Source organism: Lemur catta, chromosome 12 (genome assembly GCF_020740605.2).
Source record: "Lemur catta isolate mLemCat1 chromosome 12, mLemCat1.pri, whole genome shotgun sequence".
Taxonomy (NCBI): Eukaryota; Metazoa; Chordata; class Mammalia; order Primates; family Lemuridae; genus Lemur; species Lemur catta.
The window spans coordinates 31874586-31899730 of NC_059139.1; the positions used below are offsets into that span (position 1 = coordinate 31874586).

The 25145-nt window shown below is 38.0% G+C and overlaps 1 protein-coding gene across 1 annotated transcript in view; it reads left to right on the plus strand.

Moving 5' to 3' along the window:
* Positions 1-25145, plus strand: part of ITGA2 (integrin subunit alpha 2) — a 92014-nt gene that overhangs the window by 14272 nt on the left and 52597 nt on the right. Inside the window, exon 2 of the mRNA XM_045565931.1 lies at positions 10808-10928. Within this exon, the coding sequence (XP_045421887.1) occupies positions 10808-10928 (121 nt within the window). The remainder of the gene's footprint in view (positions 1-10807; positions 10929-25145) is intronic.

Consider the following 25145-nt stretch of genomic DNA (forward strand, 5'->3'; position numbering starts at 1 on the left):
AGGCCAAGCTCGTTGACACTATAATGTACTATTGGCTTTGCTCAGTAAGTGGACTTTTTGGTTAAAATAAAGCTGTACTTCTAGTACTAGCATACTTCTGCCACCCCATCACCCCGAAATATAGTCAGTCTTATTTTTAGTGTTCCCGTGTAGCTAGATAAAAAAAGTTAAATGTTCTCTAAAATTTTAAATAGAAAATAAACTGTAGGCCAGGCACGGTGACTCACACCTGTAATACTAGCAACTCTGGGAGGCCAAGGCAGGAGGATTGCTTGAGCTCAGGAGTTCGAGACCAGCCTGAGCAAGCGTGAGACCCCCATCTCTACTAAAAATAGAAAAATTATCCCAGTGTCATGATGCATGCCTATAGCCCCAGCTACTTGGGAGGCTGAGGCAGGAGGATCACTTGAGCTGAGGAGTTTGAGGTTGCTGTGAGCTATGATGATGTCATTGCACTCTACACAGGGTGACAGAATGAGACTCTGTCTCAAAAAAAATAAATAAATAAAAAGAAACTGTATGTATATTTGCATCTACATATGTATGTACCTATATGTATATATGTTAATTAATCTATCTTTTAATCCATCTATCTACATATCTGCTCAGTAGCCTGCATTGAAGCATCTTCCTTTGACTCAGTCCAGGACTCTGAGGATTTATTTATTAACTGGCCTTTATTTATTTATTATTTATTTATTTATTAAACTAGTCTTTACTGATCTCCCATTATATGCCTAACTTATTGATAGGTGGAAAAGTGAAACAGTCTGTTTATTAAATAATTGAGCCATAACCATTTGCTAGGCATTATTCCAAGTACTGGGGAATATATCAGTGAAAAAAATAGACATAGTCCCTACCTTTAGGAACAAAGGCAGATTTACTATACAACAAGTGAAGCTGAAATTTCAGGGACCCACACTCTGCAGGTCCCTTCCCATGTGTTCATATTGCCTAATATTTTTAATAAATATGCAGAAGTTAAGATCACGGTCTCTTTTCTACCCTAACAATATATTTCAACAAGAACATCAGCAACAAGCTAATTAATCAATTTCATCTGTTCAGAGTTTCTGGATTAATCACTGTAAAAGAAAACTTGAGGTGACTTGAAATATTGTATCTCCTATGTGAACTTGGAAAACAGTCCTAAACATTTATATAACATTACAAATAAGGACGTGTAAAAATGAAAGGAGCTTTTCCTAACTATAAATAATAGTAATTTTTAAAATGTAATTTACCATTCTAGAAGAAAAAATGAATTTTCTTATTCTCTTTGGAGCATGTGACTTTATAAAATTGTTGTCATATGAAGAGGAGAACAAAAGATGTAGAGGCAAAAACTAGGAAAAAACATATTAGAGAAGTGTGTTAGGCGATCAGTAAAATTTCCAGATAGTACACTACAGTGAGAGATGCAAATGGTGAGTATCAAGGGAGTTCAAAGAAAGGTGGATGGTAAGGGAAGACCCCAAACAAAAGTCTGTGGAGAAGTGGCCTGTGAGCAGATATAATAGAAGAAAGACTGACTTTAGTTATGTCTGTTTTTTCCATGCATGACCTCAAGATGTGTGAGACATATCTTGTTACCGAGCAAGTTAGGCAACAGGTACTGACTTGCTAACTGCACAAAAATTCTACTGAAAGAGAGAGAGACAGACAGAGAGAGAGAGTTAGTTGCTCCTTTCACATGGAAGGTATTTAGGAAGAAGCAGAAAAGTAGAAAATGAATTCATGAGGTGGTATTGCTAGTGACTCTTGAGCCAACACTCTTTCTCCTGTATTTCACGGTCTCCCTCTGAGCCATTGAGAGACAGCGGGTCTGCCAGGTGGAAGCTCGCCCTCCAGCATCCTTATAAAAAAAAAGAGAATCTACTGAGTTGTTAGGAAGCACTAAGTCATAATAAATGGATGCAAGAAGCAATTGCAGTGGGTGTTTGGAGATGTTCATGGCCTGAAAAATTGAATTTTTGAAATATGAAAGTGCTTTGGAATGACTTAAACACATGCCACATTTCTCTAGGACTTGATACATTTCTTTTTCCACACACACACACACACACACACACACACACATACATACACAAACCTTTGGATTTTTTTATACAAAATATGAACCTTAAATGATACATCTGGCATTAATATATATCTCTCCTTGTATTTATACATGTGCATGTATATATATTGACAAAATTATCTTTGAAACCTGGAATAGTAAATTGAAAATTTCTGGTATAATAATATATATAATCTGCTTTCCCCCTGTATTAGTCTGCTTGGGCTACCATAACAAAATATCACAGACCGGATGGCTTAAAGGACAGAAATGTATTATCTCACAGTTCTGGAGGCTAGAAGTTCAAGATTAAGGTGCTTTCAGGGTTGGTTTCTACTGAAGACTCTCTCTCCTGCTTACAAATGGCCACCTTCTTCCTGTGTCCTCACACAGCCTTTCCTCTGTGTGTGCACTGAGAGAGAAAGATCTTGTAGTGTTTCTTCCTCTACTTATAAAGACACCAGTCATGTTGGATTAGGGCTCCACTCTTAGGACCTCATTTGACCTTAATTACTTCCCTAAAGGCCCTATCTCTAAATACAATCACATTGGGGGTTAGGGCTTCAATATAGGAATTTTGAGGGTGACACATTTCAGTCCATAAGGCCCCCTTACCCTTACCAGTATATTAAGGGGTTTATTTCTGGCTGTGGAAGTGATGCTCATAGTTTTGTGATACGAAAACAGAATAATTATCAAATAAATGATAGATGCATACACTGTAAAAAACAAATAGCCACAAATCATAAAGAGGGACACTATTACCCAGATGTCAGCTAGAGTCTCTCTCTGCCTTTTAAAATTAAGATAAGATTCATTCAAATTTCCATTTCATTCCTATAAAAAATGCAATGACCTTGCAAGATTTCTCTGAACTCCATTGAGATATACATTTTCATTGTCATTCAGCCCCCAACTTCCTGATTGCAGAGATTTTGTTCTTCACTCTCTCAGGTCTGGTATTTGACTTTACCCTATGGACAGCTAATACATTAGCCTGTCACTGTCTCATGGATGCTGACAGATGGCATGAGATTCATGAGTCAGAGACAAAGGACTTTATTACTCACAGCACAGCAAGCAGCATGAGCGTGAGCATGCCAACACAGCTCTCCTTGTCCCACTGTAGTCAAATGATGGTTACATGAAGGGTCCCAGATGGGAAAAGAACAATGAGCTTGGTGGACCTGCTATTTTATAGCAAGCAGTCAGAAAACTGCTCTTTATTCTGGGGAGAGATACTGTCTCATCCCTCATGTTGCTCACTATAAACACAACCCTAAGAAATGGCCAAGATAAACAATAGTCAGGATCCTATATTCTTGGCGTAGCCATAGTAGTGGGTTGAATGGTGCCCCTCCCAAATATGTCTCTGCCCTACTCCCCAAAACCTATGAATATTACCTTATTTGGAGAGAATGTCTTTGTAGATTGCCTTTGGGAGAATGTTGATAGAAATGTGACTGTCCAAGCTGCTTATGGTGAGGGCTCAGAAGGAAATAAGGAATATGCTATTGGAAACTGGAGGAAATGCGATCTTCATTATATAATCGCAGAAAAGTTGACCTAATTGTGCCTTATAGTTGTGTGGAAAGCACATAACTTTTAAGGGATGAACTTGTGTATCTAGCTGAACAGATTTTCAAGCAAAATATTGAAGGTGTAGCTGGCTTTTTTCTTGCTAAATAGAGCAAAATATAAGAGGAAAGAGGTAACTTGAAGAAGAATCTGTTAAATAAAAAGGAACCAGCACTTGATGGTCTGGAAAATTCTCAGCCTATCCAGATTGCAAAAAATATACATATATATTGAATGTTATGGACTGAATGTGTGTCCCTCTAAAATTCATGTGTTGAAATATAATCTCCAGTGCAATGGTATTTGGAGGTGGGGTCTTTGGGATGTAATTAGGTCATGTGAGTAGAGCCCTCATGAATGAGATTAGTGTCCTTACAAGAAGAGGCTAGAGAGGTAGCTGGCTCTCTTTTTGCCTTGTGAGGATACAACAAGAAGTTGGCAGTCTCAACCTGAAGAAAGTTCTCTCCAGAACCTGACCATGCTGGTACCCCAATCTCACATTTCTGCCTCTAGAACTGTGAGAAATAAATTTCTGTTGTTTGTAAGTCACCCAGTCTATATTACTTTGTTATAGCAGTCAAACTAAGACCTGATATTAGAAGATTAATTGTAAGAAAAGTATGCTCTGAAGGCAAAGGGTATGCCTGGACAACCTTTTGCTGAACAGATTAAGTATGTGATTCTTGGAACCTCTCAACCATTCCAGCAGAGGTCAGGAATAGAGATGAGGTTATACAGGAAATACTTTCTGTGCAGAGCTCTTTTGTGTAATAGCATGGATCCCACATGATGTACATAAGAGACCTACAAGGTTTTTAAGAATGTTGTAGCAGCAGAAACACTGCCATCTTGGAATTATGGGAACATAAAGGCAGAGACCAGTGGAGCTGCTGTCCATAGGCCTATGGTATTACCAGGTGCTGGGAGGATAGAGCCCTGAACAAGAGAGGATTATTTTCAGGCCTCGAAATGTAGTGGAATTTTTGCTGCTAGATGTCAGATTCGTTTGGAACTGGTGACTCCTTTATTCCTTCCAATTTCTGACTTTTGGAATGAGAATGTCTATCAGATACCTGCCTCGCCATTACATTTTGGAAGTAGATATCTTATTTTCTAGGTTCACAGGCAGATGGAACTTGGAAAACAGATGGTGTGGGATTTTGCCCCAGGTTAGATCACACCTAGCATCTCACTCATACCTGATTGAGACAATGAGATGTGAGACTTTTGAGCTGATAGTATTTAGATGAGATTTTGGGCTCAGAGTTAATGTCATAATGGGTTGAGCCTTTTGGAGACATTGGGATACATGAATGAATATATTTTGAATGTGGCATGGATGTGAGTTTTGGGAAGGCAGATGGCAGAGTATGGTGGGCTTATTGGCAGCCACCCCAAATGATATGTCTGTGTTCTAATCACTAGAACCAGTGAGTGTTACCTTATTTGGAAAAAGGGTCTTTGGAGATGTAATTAAGTTAAGGATCCTGAGATGAGAGAGAATATCCTGGACTCCCTGATTGGGAGCTAAACCTGATGTCGGGTGTTCACATAGGAGTGAGGCAGAGGGAGATTTGACACACACACAGAGGGAGAGGTGATGTGACCACAGAGACAGAGATCAGAGTGATGCAGACACAGGTTAAGGAATGCCAACAGTCCCTAGAAGCTAGAAGAAGCAAGAACTGGATTCTCCCCCGGAGCCTCCTGAGGGAGCACAGCCCTGCCAATATCTTGATTTTGGACTTCTGGCATCCAGAACTGTGAGAAAATAAATTTCTGTTGTTTTGAGCCACCTACTTCATGGTAATTTGTTACAGCAGCCATTGGAAACTAACACATCCATTAAGATGTTGTCAGAGGGGCAAGAGACCCAGGAAGGACTGTGTCTCCCAACAGACTACTCCTGTCGTTGTTCTTTTAACTAAAAGATGGAGTCTTCTTCTGTAGTTTTCCCACAAAATCATTCATACAGGACTTTGTGTGTGTGTGTGTGTATTGTGAGCTTTACTAAAGGTCCAATGAGGTAGGAAGCAAGTCAGTTATACCAATACAAACAGACTAAGCTACAGTGTTAGGCAACCTGTTCCTGTAGGTTTTCAACCACACCACTGCGTTGCTGGCCATGCTTTCTTACCTTTCCTCTCTTCATGGTTTTGCTCGCTTCCCTCAAAGTCCTGTCCAGTTTTCTCTTTAGTGGCCCTGACTCTTTATCACTGATGCCCTAAAAGTTTTATCTTCACCTCAGTTGATCAAGAATTTTTCTAAACAAAGCTAGTTCCTCTCTAAATTATAAGTATAAAATATTTTCCCTATTAAATAGTCATCAATTTTATCGATGTAATATTGTTCAAAAGAACTTTGAGAGATTCAAAACAGTGATGGTGAATATTTGAGGAAGGGGTGAGGGGAGGCAGTAGCAAGGGAGGAAGGCAGGACTGGGCCAAGAAAGACAGAAATCAGAAGGATTTTGGAATTAGAACTAGTTAGAGTTAGAGAGCCAGGGCTTCCAAGGCTGAGAATATGCTTTCATCCATCTAGACACTGAAGTTACAAAGTGGAAGAATTTGCCTACTGCAGGTGCAAGTTATAACTATGCGTGTACTTGGGAAAAAAATGTCATCATTGATTTCACCAAAATCTGTGTAAATCAAGTACAATGAAATTATCATGGATATAAAAAAAAAATCCTTGGGAACAGTAAGGGGTTATTTATATGTAAAATATCATTATAGTCTTAGGAAGTTGAGCCAGGTCTGATCTTGATTCTGCACCGTACACTGCAGGGGGGATTCCCCCAGTTTGAGGTCTGTATTTAGAATTTCTCTGATGGATTAACAGTTTCTCCAAAGTGGGAAGACTGCACCTTCTTGCTGAGATTCTGCCATGTTTGTGGATGCATTCAGGATTTATTTGGGAAAAGAAGGTTGAGTTTGTTCTTAACATGCATCGGATGGATTTGATTTTGTTCACAGCACCAGATAGCAACATGACATCCAAGTCATGTCCTGCACTGACTGGGAAGTTTTAAATAATATTTAAAAAAATAAATTTCTCTTTTTACTTTTAGAGAAGGAAGAAATGATCCTGTCTTCAATAGCAGCATTTAGTGCTTTCTAATATTGTTATTTTTAAACAACAAGACTTGTATTGAACTGTGAGGTTTCGCTGCCTTTACTTAAGTTAGTCACATATACCTTAAGGCCTTGTCAGATGATACAGCTTTTGAATAACACAAAGAGCATTCTGGAAAACATATAAAAATACTTGTTTTAGAAATTACATTTATTCTTGAGGAAGTCATATCTAAAATTGGTGGGGTACTCTTTAAAATATTTTATTTTTTAAATAAAAATAAAAGGTACTTTAAAAAATTCAATTCTAAAATAAATTTTAAAAATGATTCAATGATTTATTGAACCTCAAAGGAGAAAACAAGTTATTCATTTATAATAAGCAGCAGCAATTAATTTTTATCTTGAGCAAAATATGTAAATTAATAAAATTTTAAACATGGAAGAAGACTTAGATAAGTCTCTGTTTTCAGAGATCAAAAATATGAAGCCTCAAGAGGGTAAGAAGCTTGCTCACATAGTAGCAGAGTAGATATTAAATCTCAATCTCCCTTATTCCCACTACGGTGTTCTTTTGTGACTCATCTGCATTCATTGTCTGTGAGCAACTTAGAGAAGAGATGGTATCTTATACAGTAGTCTGCCTTTGTCCGCTGTTTTGCTTTCCCCGGTTTCAGTTACCTGCGTTCAACCATGTGGTCCAAAGATATTAAATGGAAAATTCCAGAAGTAAATAATTTATGTTTTAAATTGCATGTGATGAAGTTCCACTTTGTTCCACCCAGACTGTGAATTGTCCCTTTGTCCAGCAGCTCCATGCTGTCTGCGCTCCCTGCCCTTTAGTCATTTAGTATCTATCTTGGTTATCGGATCGACTGTTGGTGTTGCAATGTTTGTGTTCAAGTCCCCCTTATTTTACTTAATAATGGCCTCAAAGTGCAAGAATAGTGATGATGGCATATTTTTATAATTGTTCTATTTTATTTTTAGTTATTGTTGTTTCTCTCTTACTGTGCATAATGTATAAAGTAAGCTTTATCATAGGCATGTATGTATAGGAAAAAACAGTATACACTGCATAGCGTTTGGTACTATTTGCAGTTTCAGGCATCTACTGGGGGGTCATAGACTGTATCCCCTGTGGATAAGGGGGGATCAATGTAATTCTCATTCCTGCACTAAGAACAGTGTCTACCACATGGTAAGCACTCAATAAAAGTTCGTTGAGTGAATGAAAAATGACTAAATGGGAAAATAAAATTCATTCAATAAGAGTGTATATGTATAAATTTATCAGTTTTATATTATGGACAGTTGTGAAGGCAGAGAGGAAAACCACAGAATTGGGGAGAAAACCGAGATCATCATACAGAAGGACGAGTTCATTAAAAGACTTATTATCAACATAGACTTCCATGGAATTGAAGGGTTATCATGTGGCTGTTTAAGTTACTGAAACTAAAGACATTTATAACCATTGTGATTTTAATTTTATAGGCATAAATGTAGAGATCCAATTCTTAGTACATGCCAAGCAATTGAAAGTCGGAGTCAGATCCAACCCAATTGGCCAGAGTTTCCCTTTATGTATTATAAACAATATCTTTATGGGTGTGATAAGGTTAAACACTGCAAAAAGAGGCTGAAGTAAAATAGCTTATGTTTACCATCCTGCTACACTGGTGTAGGAGAAGTAATTTGCTTTCTTCCTTATTTTTATTTGTTGCAAGAATATTAAAATGTAACAAAGGAAAATTTAAAAGCAGCAAATTATACTCACAGTTGCACCATTTGCTGTATTAATATTCATGTATATTTAAAATTTTTTCTTCTACTCAATATCATTTTTGTATATTATTGTTTTCATTAAACATTTTCATTCTGCCCTATAGTCTTCACAATTGCTGTTTTTTCAATAGCAGGATAAAATTCCATCTAGTTTGTATGAAACAGTTGTATACTTACTCCCCAATATTGAACATGCCTTTAACGATTCATTATCAAGAACTAATTTTTTTTAGATTTCTAGAAATCATTAAAGGGGAGATTTAGGATCAATGGAATGAAGATATGGTGATGAAGAATGACATGTTTGCTGAGGAAAATAAGTAGACCATTTATGAAGGGAAATTCTGGACAATAAGGTTGAGAAAATAAGCCAAAACAAGACTCAGAGCTCAGCCACCAATAGTGTGACTTTGAGCAAGAAAGATGAGTTCTAACACATGTGTATAGATACATATGAATATATCTATATACATACACATATATAATAAAATTTAACTGCTAGATGAAAAAATGAACTCCATCATGATTTTATGCCTTTATGTGATGTGCTGAAGTCTAATTCATGGGGAAAAATATGAGGTCATTGGATACTTAGACACGTGTGTTCTTCCAAGCATTAGATATTTTAAAAATGAGGAAAGTTTTGTATCACCTCCCCAAGCTCTTACTAGTATGTAAGACAATTTCCAATGTATTCAAATAACATTTATTGAGTTCTGCACGATAGGGTAAAGGTAAACTGTTGATTGGAAACACTGATATTCTAAATGCCAATTCTCGTTCTCTGTTTAATTTGCTATGTTATTTTCTTTTGCATTTTATTTTTATCTTTATCCAGAAATACAAAGGAGCAGTGGAGCATATGAAAAATAGATATTAAGGAGAAAATTTGCAGATGTTGAGCCGGGTAGATTTGACTACAGAGTATTTCAAAATTAATATTTGTACTTCTCTTCCTGGCAGCACATATTTCTAAGAAATAATGAACTGAGCTCTCTTGAGTGAACAAATCCCCAACAGAGTGATTTTGGCAGTTAGAGAGGCACGTTAACTCCTTTAGGTCTCAAAAGCTTCATCACTGACTTCATTATTCCTTTGGAGCACTCTGCTGAATCTCCTCCCAGAAATGCAGAAGCACAATGGAAAAGCAAAAGCAAGCCGTTTTCTTCCGGCCTTTCAGTGCCTGAAACAATAGACTTATGAAATACTGCGCACTTTCAATGCTGCCCCTGAAAAGTGGGACATTCCTTGTGAACACACTTATTAATGAGACTTCGATGTCCATTTTAAAGCGTCCGTTCTGTCTTCAGTGTTTGCAAAGATAAATACTTATCTTACACAACGTGAAGCACATTCCTGTCTCCAGCGAGGGCATTAGTAGCCACACAGCCTTCTTTCTCTGGGATGAAGGACTGGCAGCTTTAATGCTATCTGTGTCAGAGAGAGAAACATAATCCGCCTCCCTCTTTTCTCTCATTCCCTTTTCATCAGAAAGAAGAATTTAAAAAAAAAAAAAAAGTCTATCAAGGTGTTATTCTCCTTGCAGTCTTTGTTCTGTTTTTTTCAAATGATTATCATTTCTTAATCATTCAAAAAGAAGCATCAGAAAAGCAAAACCACTTTTGACAGTTCCCACTGGAATAAAAAAAGATATGACACCTTTCTCTACATTTTCATCCTCAAAAATGATCCCTTCTGAAACAAAATGGTACAATTTTCAAAGTGATTTTCTGCCTCCTTTGATGTGGTCATTCATCAGTGCCTTTCAACAGATGTTTCTTTGGAGTCCATGTCAAGATCTTCAAGGCGATTCGGAAGAAATAGATGATACCCTTCGGACCCTGCCCTTGGGTGGCTTAGAGTCTTATTGTGTTAGGAAGAACAGATAGAACTCAAATTACTTAAGAAACTTTATAGGTAATATAGCGGTTTAAGAGTTCAGGCTCTTGAATCAGCCAGCCTTGTGTTCCAGTCCTGCCCTCATCCTTACCACTTTTCAGCTGTGACATACACTGACCTCCTGGAACCTCAGAATTCTCTGCAAAACAAAGATAATATTAGTAACCATCTTCTAGGGTTGCCATGAGCATGGATGAGATAATGAATCATGCAAATAAAGTATTTATCTTGGTGCCGGGACCCCAAAGAAATATTTAAAAAGCAGTAGCTATGTTTCTTGGTAAACACTGATAAGGAGAATTATTATTAGGTAAAGCAAGTTGTTAAGTGGGTCTTTAAGAATTATATTACGCACTTAAATTCACAAATTGTAAATATGTGTTATGTTTTCTTTTGTTTTTAATAGGCATTTTATATTGTTGTTTGGCGTACAATGTTGGTCTTCCAGAAGCAAAAATATTTTCTGGTCCTTCAAGTGAACAGTTTGGCTATGCAGTGCAACAGTTTATAAATCCAGAAGGCAACTGGTAAGAATATTCTCTTCTTTACGATTTCAATAAAAATACAAAATAAATTTCATATTGGACTCCAATGTCTTTTTCAAATTGGTGCATGGATAGCCCTAAAATATCAATCTTTCTTTGAGAGTTGACAACTTCAGATTATAGTTAATGGACTAGTAATTAATGAGATGGTATACTTTTTTAAAAACCTGGATGAAAATTCTTCACTAAATATTCCACAGCAAATTCATAATACTAGTTTTGACCACTTGGTAGACAGACATATAGGTAAATAGATATGATAGATTTGTCTTCATTTCTTATCATGTAAGCTGATATCTATTGAGGTTGGTAAATCATCGCCTAGCTAATTTCTAGATGGTAGAATTACCATCTGGGCCATTTCTAGATGGTAGAATTGCTTTTTAAATTTTTTCCTTCAGCAAGGCTTTGTCTCCTCACTTCATTCTAAGTTATCCTTCCCCACTCCATGTGGTAAAAGGTTCTCACAAAGATCAGTGCAAAATATGCAAAGGCGACTTTCTCTAGTATAGTTAGCACCTTTTATTTTTGCCCAAAAGTGCCCTGTCTTTTAGTGCTGTGTAATGGTTACATTCATAAACCATGGCCATTGTACTCAGGTAAAAATCAACCATCTTGATGGACATGGAACTATATATCCTCATTGCTGGTTTAAGTTTCCCGTAATAATAATGCAAATAAACTCAGGGAAATGAGATGATTCTGAAAGTTGTGTTTAGGGTGAAGAACTATGGCTCCTCTTCTGTCAGACTTAATGCCCACTTGTGGGCAGAGGTCCTACCATTGAAACCTTACCTCCTTCTTGCTGCAGAAGGTTCCAGACTGTCCCCACTTACCCTGGAACTTCAGATCCTGGACATCTTCCCTCTAGATCTCTTTTCAATGATTAAATTGTCTGTTCTTAGCTTATCAAATAACTATAATTTATAACCCTTTTTCTGTGTGAACTTACGCTTGATGCTCTCAACAATTGAATTCAAGAATTAAAATTATTCACAACAATTGAATTCAAAGAAAGATGTAGAATCCAAATCATTCACATATTGGGGCATGCCTATCTGTTTGACAAGGAAACAAAATGAAATTATCACTAGAGAGGGTAGTGTGTCTCAGAAGGCATCTTAGAAGAGAGAAATCATGAGGTGAGTTTTAAAAGGTGGAGATGAGCATTAACTAATGTGAGGAGACTTGAGAGCAATGTGTGTTGGAGACAGCTTGCAGGCATCTGGAAGAATAGGAACAGTCTGATTGGAAACCCAAAGATTAGCAATTCCTGTAACCATTTGGGATCTGAGAGAGAGTTTCATCTCTAACAATTATCAAATTATGTTTGGTAACCATAGTGCCAAGTTGGCTAGAAAGCTGATATGGTCAGTATAGTTTGACCTTGGAATCTAGCAGATGAAGTTGCTAATGACCCATAATTTTACATATCCAGCCCCACATCCTTCCCATGGACTCCCATGTCAAACAATCCATTCAACATCTCTACTTTAATGTAACAGAGAACACAAGTGTCTGATTTTCTGCACCAGCTAATGAAACCAAAAATTCTGGACTCCTCTCCTTCGCCCTCCTCTCCCATATCCTGTCTGTAAGCCAGTCCTGTTGACTCCATCACCAAAGTACCTATTATACCTGACCATTCCTCACCATCACCTGGTGCCACTGTGATGGAAGCCAATGCCAGCTCCTTCAGGTGCTGCTGCAGGAGCTTCTCAGCCTGTCTCCTGCTTCCCTTCCTGCCTCTCTTTATTCTGCTGTCTTCACTACAGACAGCATGAACTGTGAAAAACATGGCTCATTCCCTAGATGAAAACCTTCTGTGGCTTTCCACTGCAGTAAGAGTAAGTTAAAAGTCCTTAAAGGACCCTCCATGATCCAGCATCAGTGTCAGCCTGCCTCTCCCATGTCATCTATTACCCGCCTCTCTTGGTTCCTATGCACCAGGGACTGTGTCTTCTGTCTGTTCCTTGAACACACCGAGCTCATTCCTGCTTCAAAGCTTTTGCACACCCTTCTCTCCTGGCTGGAGGAGTCTCAAGATTGTCAGTTGGTTGGTTCTCATGTTTCAGTCTCAGCTCAGAGGTCTCCTCCTGATAGACCTTACAGAGCAAGCCCATTTACGTAGCGCTTCACCACACCTCCTAGTCAGCCTAGCTATGCACGCAGATTTATTTTCTCTCTAGCCATTGTCACTGTCTGAAAGAATCTGATTTGTTTATGTGTTCATCATCTGCCTTCTTCCTCTGTCTCTGAGTACAGGGACATAGTTTTATTCACCGCTATGTTCTCAGCACCCGGAGTGGTGTCTGGCATCTAGTAGGGGATCAATAATTATTTGTTGAATGACTGAATGAAAGTTCTACTTCTAAATGTTTCATCCCACGTAATCTATAAGGTGAACTACAGTAGACTGACCTAAGAAATATGAGCTGAATGAGACCTTCAGATGAACTCCAGTGTTCTACCTCACAAGGGTGGCCTCACCGAGGACAACCTGGCACTAAGTTCAAGATTATTCTTTTTAAGTAACAGCTTTCCTGGAGCATAGTAAATCTAAGAGAAAGAGCCACCATCAGTAATAGATGTTATTGAGAATAATAAGCCTATCAATGATTGTAAGGGAGCTCAACCACTGGCCACACTGAGGGTTGGAAGTTGCATTAGAGGAAAAGAGACGAAGAGTTGACAGGAACCTATCGGGCAGAGACCTGGGAAAGTGAGAGGCAGCCATCTCCTCTTCCTCTCACCAGGACTCCCTCTAAGCATTCAAGAACTTGTTAAAAGACAAGTCTATTAACAGTTTATAGTGAGGTTCTGGTGCTTTTAGGGTGATATCAAGACCAGGGACATCAGACATTTCTAAATCCTGTCTTAACCTCATGACATTCGTGAAAGATGTATAAACACTGGACAGTAGCTCTTGGGAACTACACACAACTCTACTAGTGGCTGGGCTAATGCTTTGAACTCCAGCATAGAACTTTCTGGCAAGGTATGGCATTAAGCTTTAGCTCAAGGCCTTACTTCTCTTCAGCTTATATCTAACTACCACCTGATATGAGCATACTCCTCCACTCAGGAGGAAGAGAAGGGAGAGTACCTGTCTGACCTGAGGGGCTGAACCATATGCAGGTGAGAAGCAGGGAGGAAAGAGAACAAAGCTTGCCAGGCAAGCCTGTCTGGGTCTTTCACTGATCTGGGCTTATGAAACAAAGAAGAAGAGGCCAAGCCGTGGGCATGCTCTTCTAATCCACTGCAGGCTAGACACTACATGAAGTGCAAAATATGCAAAACATAGATGTTGACTTTAAGGAGTGTGGCGTAGAGTCAATGAGGAAGATATATGCAGAGTAGGCAACCAAGAATAATACAGAAGACGTAAGTGCTAACCTCTCGTAGTTAATGGTGTTTGTGTTCTTTTAGTGTCACTAGCTGTATCTTAATATTAAGAGCTCATTTTCTCTTTCCAAGGCCTGGGACCCTAGAGGGACAAGGTTTCCTCATGACATCTCATTAGCCCAGTCCTGCCATGGTGCCTTGCCACAGAGGGCAGGACTATGGCCAGGATCTAGGTGAGTGGGTTATTCCATTACAGTGCTAGAGGGGGCCACAGTTAGGACAGCAGCCTTCACAACTCTCAGGCTCAAGGAAAATCACATGAAACTTGGAATCCAAAATTGCCTATTTGTTTTGACAATTGGCACTATGCCCTTGTCTACTCCTAATTTATGACAATTGTACAGACATTATGGAAGTAGCAGATGTGAGAGGGACTGTTTAAACATTAACTTTCCTTCTGATACTAATCAAGTTAACTTTGGGCACAGAAAGTGTTATAAATATGAATTCCTTAAACTGTGACTCTTTCCCCCTTGGATTTATACATATAAAATGTGCGTGCATGAACACACACACACATGCACTCCGTATTTTCTTTATTCTCTTACTGCTTGTTCTGAAGCTGCTATTTTGGTTCTTTGTTCCTCTGTTAGCTTTGACTTTCTTTACAGTTTGTCTATTTGAACCCTGACTCTACCTGTCAGCCCATTCCTTCCTTCTTAAGGCTCTAGTCTCAGTTTTCTCAACTCACATGTCATTATTTTTAAAGGACACTTTTAGCTCTTCTCTGTGTGCTGTGTTGCAAGAATTTATAGGCATATTTTACATTAGGATCTACTACTTTTAACAAAATTATCTTGACTTTTTCACTAGTTTTCTTTATTATACTTTTATTAATTACACCAGAGACTCCTACTCTAGAAATAGTGGTGATATGGTTTGATAATTCTTGGGACTTTCTTAGAGTCTCAAACAAGCTGCATGATTTTAAAGGCAAGCTTACCTCCCAAGCAGAGCACTAGAGCAGCCCTCTGGCTATAAGTAAAGTTGTGGTCTGTTCTCCCTTCTGTGTAGGCGGAGGGCCTTCCCGCTTCGGAGTCCTCATTTTACACACAGGATGTTCAAATGCGGATGATGCAATCCTTATCACAAACAATCTACAAAGCATTGAGATATGTTTAAAATCATTTCCTGGAGCTTGTGACAATATGCACTCTTTCTGTTTGTCTAATTTGAAGGCCTGTCCCAAGAACAATATGAGCTCATTATATGACTCAAAAACCATAGAAAACTGCAATCACTTGTGCGATGAGGATTGACTGAGAATTAAGTGTTTTTCCAGTTTTAGAAATGTGTTTTCTTGTTCTAAGAAGGGCTAGTGCATTCTTTTTCCTTAAAAAGAGAGGAAAAATATTAATATAATAAACGTGTATCATAGCTCGAGAATTTTAAATAAAAAATAGAGAAGAAACATTCAATTCTATAACAGACACCAAAAATTATGTCACGTGGTACTTTGGTAAGAACAATACAGGTATTTACTGAGCACTCTTTTTTTGCCAAACACATAATAATCATAAGGATTCTAAGGGCTTTGTAAAATTATCAGCCCTTTTACAAATGATGGAACTGAAACTTAGAAAAGCTAAGTAATTTACCTAAGATTACAGAGCTAATATGTAGTAAAGATAGGGGAGTTAATGCAAAATAAAGATAAGATGTTCCAAATGTACATGTCTTTATAAATATCCAAAGAGGGGAATGGCAGGATGTAATTGACATTTATAGATAATATCTAAATTTTATTTTAACGTTAGTTTTATAAAGTAAGATAAACTTGCAAAATTTTGAATTAAAAGTGCTGTTACAGAATTTATACTGTCATTCTTCCATTGGCTTTACTGTTAAGTGTTGCCTGGGCAAGGATGATGGTTTTCCTCCATCCTTTCATCCTTTCCTGGACAGGGATTTCCCATATAAGTTAGGAGCCAGAGCACAAGGGTTTTACCCTCAGCTTCTCCGTCACTCTCTGGGTGACTTTGGGAAAGTCACACAACTTCTCTGGAGTGCAAGGAGTGCCATCCATGCCAAACCGGAATGCTATAAGGTCCCTATATGAGAATAAAATCAAAGCACTTCAAAAACTAAACCATTGTGCATATGCGAGGTACTCTCATTAGCACTTTGTAAAAAGACAGGAAGAAAATCAGGTTTTTATAACTAGGTCCTCCCCACCTCACTCCACCTCTTGCCTCTCAGCCATTTCTCTCTCATCTGTCATGGATTAGGTTCCATGCATATTGGATTAACTTCCATGCATATTGGATTAACTTCAGACCATTTCTTCTTCTTCTTGGCCAAGAATGCTATTCCAATCCCCTTCCCAAAATAACTATGTCTTTGTCTTTCATTATGGCCTTTAAGTCTTAGCCAATATCATTCTCTATGTATCTTTTCTAAGATAAAATTCTCTTGTGATTAGATTGTCCTGGCATTTAACATGCTTACTTTATTTGTTTATAGGCTTTGCTTTTATTTTAAATCCATGACATATATATTACTTTTCTTCTTCCATTCAATTTTAGGTATTTGTACTAATTCATAACTTAGTCCAATTTTTGATTATGTAAAGACTTTAGAAATCCAACTGTAATATATTCTTATACTTTTAAGTTTGAAAAACAATATTTGTACACTATTACTGTGTAATTAAACCATTACTCAACACTGATAGTAGAGGTGTACAAAGTGGCATGTCTCCTATCAACAGTGACTTTCCCTTAGCTTGCAGTTGGTGCAGGGTAAAACAGGGAACCGAGGACCTTTTAGAACACTGGCCCCATGGAGCACCCTAATGTCAATTCACCTACATTTGTCACATCATACTTGCTAATTTTTTTCACTCAGTTAAGTAATATTTTTGGCTAATTTTTTCAATGGTTTGTGCTATTTACCATAAATATAAATCTATGCTAGAAAGGACAATTTAAATATTCCCTGTTCTTACTTGCTCCTCCTTTCCCCCATTTTGGACACAAGTTTGTGTATGCACCTACAAACACATGAACACACATACACACCCATTGTTTGTGACTTGCATGTAGGATAGAGCTGCTGCTCCAGAATGTCTAGAGCTCTTCACTGATCTGTGAAATTCCTCTATGCCTCACTAGCTACTTTTACAATCTTGAGCTTTCTTCTGTGATAATGTCTGAATATCTGATTCTAGAATAAAGTTTGTTTACAAGAATGGAACTTGCACACACACATTCCTACTGTCTGGTTGTTTGAGACATTGCCATCCCTCTAACTCCATCTGAAGAGGGATCTGGGGAATGCTGAGGATCACAGGGAGAACCTATTTATTTATGGACAAGATGGTGAGAAAACAAAGGATACCTCTTCTCTAGAAGAGTTCTAAGTGAACTTAACATGATAGAAAGAATCAAGGATTTTGAACGGGAAAAGACACAGGTACAGATCTAGGCTTTGTTGCTGACTTACAGTCACTTTCTTTACATGAAAACAGAACTAGTTATAGCACTTGACCTCACAGAATATTTAAAGGATGAAACAACATCATGCACATAAAAAGTGCTTTTAAACTGTAAAGCAGTTTACAAATGTTGTTGCTATTCCAAATTTTATCATTGATGAAAACAACTATCTGCCAAAGTACCTAGTTGAAAGGTACTAGCTCATGGGCTTTGATTTATGAAATGTGGTGGTCTGGACATCATCCCCCACTGTCTCCTTGACATAGGCCCCGAGAATTGGAATTTGTATCATCACAAGGGTTTAAAGTACGTATTTCATTTTGAATTAATTTTTGTGAGTGGTGAGAGACGTGGATCCTGTTTCAATCTTCTGCATATGGCTATCCAATTTTCCCATAGCCATTTATTGAACAGGGATTCTTTCCCCAAGTGTATATTGCTGTCTACTTTGTCAAAGATCAGATGGCAATATGTGGATGGTTTTATATCTGCATTCTCTGTTATGTTCCATTGGTCTTTGTTTCTATTTTTTGCCAGTACCATGTTGTTATGGTTACCATTCCTTGTAGTATAGCTTAAAGTCTGATAAAATGATGCTTCCAGATTTGTTTCTTTTGCTTAAGGTTGCTTTGGCTATTCGGGCTCTTTTCTGGTTCCAAATGTGTGTAGAATTATTTTTTCTAATCTTCACAAAAAGTGATGATGGTATTTTGATGGGAATTACATTGAATCTGTAAATCACTTTGGGTAGTATGGACATTTTAACAATGTTGATTCTGTCAATCCATGAGCATGATATGTTTTTCCATTTGTTTACATCATCTGTGATTTCCTCCCTCAGTGATTCATAGTTCTCTTTGTAGAGATCTTTCACTTCCTTGGTTAAATATACTCCTAGATATTTTATTTTCTTTATAGCTATTGTGAAAGGTATTGAGTCTTTGATTTGACTCTCAGCTTGACTGTTGTTGGTGTCTGGTGAGTTCTAAATGGCTACCTGCTTCCTGCTAATGAATGTAAAATGAGTTTATGATGGAAAGAGTTCACCTATGAGACTTTATGTCTCCAGAAAGGAGGAAGACAGGTAAAGAAAGTTCATTTTTTTAGGTCTTATTTGGGAAATATTGCTATTACAAATTTAATAGTTAGATTGTTTGGAATATGCTGAAAGGCAATTTTAGTATTTAAGCCTCATTATCCTGCCTCAGACTTCTTAAGCTGCCACAAATACAAGTTTCCTCAGCTTGTTATTGAGGAAACAAATAAAAGTTTCCTCAAATAGTAGGATGGCTAAACCCTCAAGGTGTTTCAGTTTCGTGATGAAGAGTCCACCAACCTCATTATTGCTAAAACATATTAAGCCTCTTGTTCTGCCTCATAAACCCCCTGGGAATTAGCTTTGGCACTGGAAGCAAATGAATCAGTAAAAACTGAATCTGTGTCTTTAACTTATCCAACATGCAGTTTTGCCGAAGTTAAAATCAAAAGCTGAAATAAATACTTTATTTATTTTTTTATTTCAGAATATTATGAGGGTACAAATGTTCTGGTTACATTGATTGCTTTTGTACTGCTTGAGTCAAAGTTATAAGTGTGCCCGTCACCCGGATAGTGTACATGGTACCCGTTAAGTATGATTTCACCCACCTCCTTTTCCCCCCTGCCACCTGCGTGATTTCTGTTGAGTTTTACCTCCATCTGTGCACATGAGTGCTGATCAGTTAGTTCAAATTTAATAGTGAGTACATGTGGTGTTTGTTTTTCCATACCTGTGATACTTCACTTAGGATCATGGTCTCCAATGGCCTGGAACAAAACAATATAAGGAACAATATTTATATTTACATATTGTAAGATTTGAAAATTTTCACATTCATGTAGATATTATATACAATAGGCTTCTAATCCCAAGTAAAATATCTCCTTCGATGTCTGATAGATATCTCAAACTTAAAACACCTCACACTGAACTCCTGAGCTCAGCCTGTCTCAAGATCTTGCTCTACTGATGTTACAGCCCAACCAGGTTCATTGCCTGCTGCTCAGGAAGAAGCCAATACTCTGAGACAGGAGGGGTTAACAGCAGAAAAAGAGTTTAAATTATAATATCCCAGGTGCCATGCAAGGAGATGGGAGGAAGTTCTCAAATCCATCTCCTTGAGAATTTAGGAGAAAGGGTTTTTAAAAATAGTTTGAGGGGCAAAGGGCTAGGCAATTAGGTCTTCTAATTGGCTGGGTTCAGAGCAGAACTATAGGGGTGTAGAAATTGTCTTTTTTGCTGAGTCAGTTCTTGGGTGGGGGTTGCAAGACCAGTTGAGTCAGTTCCTTGGTACAGGCCACTGGTCTGGGTGGTTCAGCCATTCCACCAGAATCCAGGGCCTGGAAGATTTCTCAAAAACTAGCCTTAGGTTTCATAAAGGTGACGTTAACTATAAGAGCAATGAAGAAAGCTAAGAATCTTTATGGCCATCAGCTATATGAGTGCTGAGTAGGAGTAGTCAATTATAGGAAAGCAAGCTAGGGAATAATGGCTGGTTTTATATATACATATATATATACATATATTTCCCTGACCACAGTTCCCACCTTGTGGCCCTTTATTAATTTTACAATCGGTGTTTTCAATCACGGCATCCTCTTTATCTGGTGATGGTGACTCGTTCCTTTTAGTTTTTCTGCCAAAACCACTGGGATCATCCTTGACTCTTATTTATTTATTTATTTATTCATTCATTCAAAGACCAACCCCTCAAAAGAAATCTCACTGGCCCAACTTTCACAGTATCTCCAAAATAAAATCACTGCTCACCACCTTCACTTCCACCAGCCCTGTGTCAGAACACCGTCACCTCTTGCCTGGATGGATTATTGCAATCACTTTCTAAGTGCTTACCTGCCTCAACTTTGCTCTAATGCAGTCATTCTCAACAGAGCAGCCTTTAAAATCCTTCTAAAACATGCCCAATCACATCACTACTCTACTCAAAGCCCTCCAGTGGCTTTCTCATTTCACTCAAAGGGAAAGCTGAGGCCTTCTAATTACATATAAGTATCTACATGATCTGCCCCCATTACCAGTCTGACCCTGTCTCCTACTACTTTCCCCTCACGCACTCTGTTCCAGACACAGGGCTTTTGCACTTGCTGTTCCCGCAGCCTGGGCTACTCTCCCACCAGACTCTTACAGGTCACACTTTCCTCTATTTCAAGTCTTTACTTAAATGTTGTTCTCAGTGAGAACTTCCCTAAGAAATCTTTATTCAAAGAAATTCAAATAAAAATTATAACACTCTTCACCTCATACTCCTAATTCTAATCTGCTTATTTTTCTCCCCAAACACTGATTACCACCACCATACATTTTACTTACTTATTAAATTTATTGTCTATTTTTTCCCTCTAGAATGTAAACTCCATGAGGCCAGAAATTTTTGACTGATTTATTCACTAATGTATCCTCAGTGCCTAGAATCAAGTCTGGCACATAGTAGGTCTGGCCATGATGTACAGAATCACAGGTTGTGTACTGCACAAGGCAGGACACACCATTTAAGGAATGGTGGCCCCTGGAGTTGTGCAACATGTCAGCCCCTAGAAGTGCAATAAACATTTGTGGAATAGAATAAAACAAAATGTTTTCCCCTACTATTTTAAGTACACTTCTGTCAGTAGTCTCTAGTAAAATCCCTCATATTGAAGGAATGCTTCGAGAGTTTAGAGACTCACAGACCAAAGGAAGATATTTATAACAGCCCCTGGATTATGGGTTTCAAACTATCCTACCTACACTACCATAAATACTGTTTACTAACTAAACAAAGTATTTTGAATTCTACTGCAGGTGGGCAAATTGGCTATGTTTTAGAAGTCTACATAATCACTATTTTCCCACAAGATAATTGAACAGTAAGTGTTATTTAAAGTCGTCTTGGAAGAATTCCCAGTTTCACTGTAGGAAAAGAGAAGTTTATATCTTGGGATTTTGTTTTGTTTTGAGAATCAGTACACACAACTGTTCTTGCAGCTCTTTTGTCTGGCTGAGATTAAATTAAATCCATTGCCTCAAAGCGGTTTTGCCCTACCTCACCAAGGTGTACCCACCAACATATCCTGTTCCCCACCTCGGTACCATTCTCTTCCTGCTGTGTCTCTTCCTGCTACAGCTGATTACATAAAATTTTTATAGATAAATATACCAGCCTCCCTCGTCTTCCTGTCTGATTAATTTAAGAATGTCACAATTCCCTTGTAGTAGTATGACTGGTGATGTCATAGCCTTTCCTTATGCGGGTGAGTTGTCAGGAACCAGGATTTCACCGAGACCTTAGGGTGAGTAGAGTGAGGAGGAGTGTCTGCTGGAGATTTTGCCAATAAAGGAGGCGGGCAATGATTTTTGAAACGTTCACTGTAGTCACTAACACGACCCGTAGTCTGCTTACTAATGTGATTCATAATATTTAAGGAATGAGTCATAAATGATGAGGAAATCCTTGTTGTTCTTCAACAGTCACCAGAATGGTCTGCTTTTCCACTGTTTTCTATTGTCTTGTGTTAAACATCCAAGAATAACATAATAATGTCAGAGATTTATTTATATGTATTCTTTCAGAGATTTCAAGTGCTTTCATATCCTCCATGTTAAGTTGCACACTATTGTGCAAATGCTTGCCTTTCTCTTTTTTCTGTCGGATTAGCCTGGGAAGGCCACAATTCTCACAGTGGTAGTGGTAAAATGATCAAATCCTGAATTCTTAGATGAAGTGGAAGGAGGTGAGGAGGAGAGTGTCCAGGGAATACTTCGTTGATAGGAAACAGCAAATAGTCTTTTCACCTTCTCATGGAGAAAGCATATGGCTAGTGGTGCAGCTCCACTGCTGGAGGCTCTGAGGAACAAAATGGTTAAATTTTAGATCAGAAACACTTATCTTTTGCTTCTCAGCGTGTCTCTCTTGGGCTATGGTGAGGATGGATGGAAATATGCATAATAGAAGTCACCCAAATTACTGCATTTGGTATCATTTGAGCATACCCTATTCTTATCTGCCATTGCAAACAATATAGCCCGGGTCCCACAATGTGGATTCGCCCTCACAGGATGGCTGTAGCTGATGTCCAGGCTGCAGTCCCCTCAAATGTTCTAGAACCCAACTCAGCTGGTCTGATAGTTCACCCAGTCTGGGCCCTATGCCAGGCCTTGGTGCAGCTAAGAAGAAGGAGAATAGCCTAGGGGTTAGGAACTTGGACTTCAGAATCTGTCACACTTGACTCTCACTAGCCAGGTGAGCATGAATAAGTTGCTCATCTCTCTGTATTTTAGTGGCTCCTTCTATAAAATGGAGGTAAAATAATCTCCGACTTGTTTTGCAGGTTAAATCAGATAATGTTTAGAATGTCTTATACATAGTACCAGATGGTGTAAGATTTGCCATAATTAGTAGGAATTCCCAGCATGCCAAGGGGCAGAGCCTCACCTCTTATGATGATGGTTTCTTGCTATAAGCTGCTATTTTGTTCTCCACACATACTTCACAGTCAGGCTTTCTTTGAAACACACACACACACACACACACACACACACACACAAACAACCAATTGATGCATAGTGGATATGCATAAGCTGAATCAGCAATAGATGACAGAACAGTGACAGTATAATACTTTCCTTTCAACTTGTTGATTTTTTTACCTTTTTTTTTCTTTTTGCTTTTACTTGGACCAAAACAAAAAAATTCCTCCATAAGAACAGAATTTAGTATTTTCTACTTTTCCTCAACCAAGAAAGTCTTTTTAAATAATAGAATGGAATCCTTCATTCGTTTTTTCACTTGTTTTTCTCGTTCATTTGTTCAACAAGTAATTATTCAGAGCTCCAGGCACAGAATTCCCAGCCCTCATGTACCTTTCCTCTCTAGTGGAAGATTAAGGCAGTATGCAGACAGCTACAGGGTGATGTGATTAAAAAAAAAAAAAAAAAAAGAAAAGTGGGTCAGGGAAGAGTCAGAGGCTATGGAAGTACTCGGGAAAGACACCTTGCCCAGATTTGAAGGAGCCAGAGGGACTTCCTGGAGGAAGTGGTATCTAATGGGAGACATAACTAATGAGTAGAACTTTGCCCGGCATGGAACAGCATATGTGAAGGTTTGGAAGCAAGAAAGACTCTGATTTGGATGATGAGCAGAGTTCAATGTGACTGAAATATAGAATTTTAGGAAGGTGCATGGAAGGAGACAGAGTTGGAGAAGAAAGCTAGAGCCAGATTATTTCTCTCTTACACTGTAAAATGTATCCCACACACAAAAATCACAGGTAATCTGGTGTAGTACCCTTATGAAATGAAGACTAAGGACTCATACAGATGGAGAAAATCAAGCCGCTGGAAGACAGTTTTCTCAGTACAGAGTCTTCATAAGGTTGCTAATTTCTTCTGAACTATGATGAATTTGAAGATCAGATATGCTCAGACATGCATTCTGAATTCTGGTGCTGATCCTCTCCCACCATAGAGGCGAATTGGGACTTGCTAACATCTAACATTCAGACTTCTTTTTCAAAAGTCTTAGCCTATATGCCTGGTATTATTGTAATTCTGACTATGGGTAATATTTTAATATGTAAATTATGCTACATTATCTGCTCATAAGAAGAGAAAAATCTTTCAACTCAAACCTTAATCAAAGTTAATTGAACTTAACAGTATTCTTGAATGTTCTATAACATACTAATTTGAGAATAATTTTATAAAACGAACATGGGGAAAATCTTATTACTGAACTATTAACTGTCTTTTAAAATATTCTGTATTTTCCTCTTTTCATGATTGTTCATGCTATTCCCTCTGCTAAGAATACTGGCTAAAACCTTTATCCTTCAATGTCCATTTTTGCCCTTTGACAATTTTAATGTTTGTTCTTCTTCAGGCGAACTGGGTCATACCTTCCAGTTCATTTGTATTTTTATTTTACTTACCATGTATTTAAACAATTTTTATCAGACTTAGTAAATGAGAGTCTGCCCTTAGTCTGTTTGTATCCACTATTGCACTAAGTATGGGGCATACACTGTTTAAATGATGATAAAATATTTATACAGAAGGCTCATGAAAGAATTTAAGTTTCATAGATAGATAATCTAATCCTTCCCAACTCTGACAAGAAAAAAAAACATTGAAGTAAATATGGCTTCTTATTAATTGAATGCTGTCCAGTAATTAATTAACCTGCTGCAGTTTCTAAAGATCAAACTGTTCCATGCTGTGCAGTCTGTCATCAGAAATGTCAGATGAGTGCTGCTGCAGGAAAACCATACTCTCTGGTTGGGGAAGTTCTGTAGGAAGTAAAACTAACCAAAGGAAGGATGT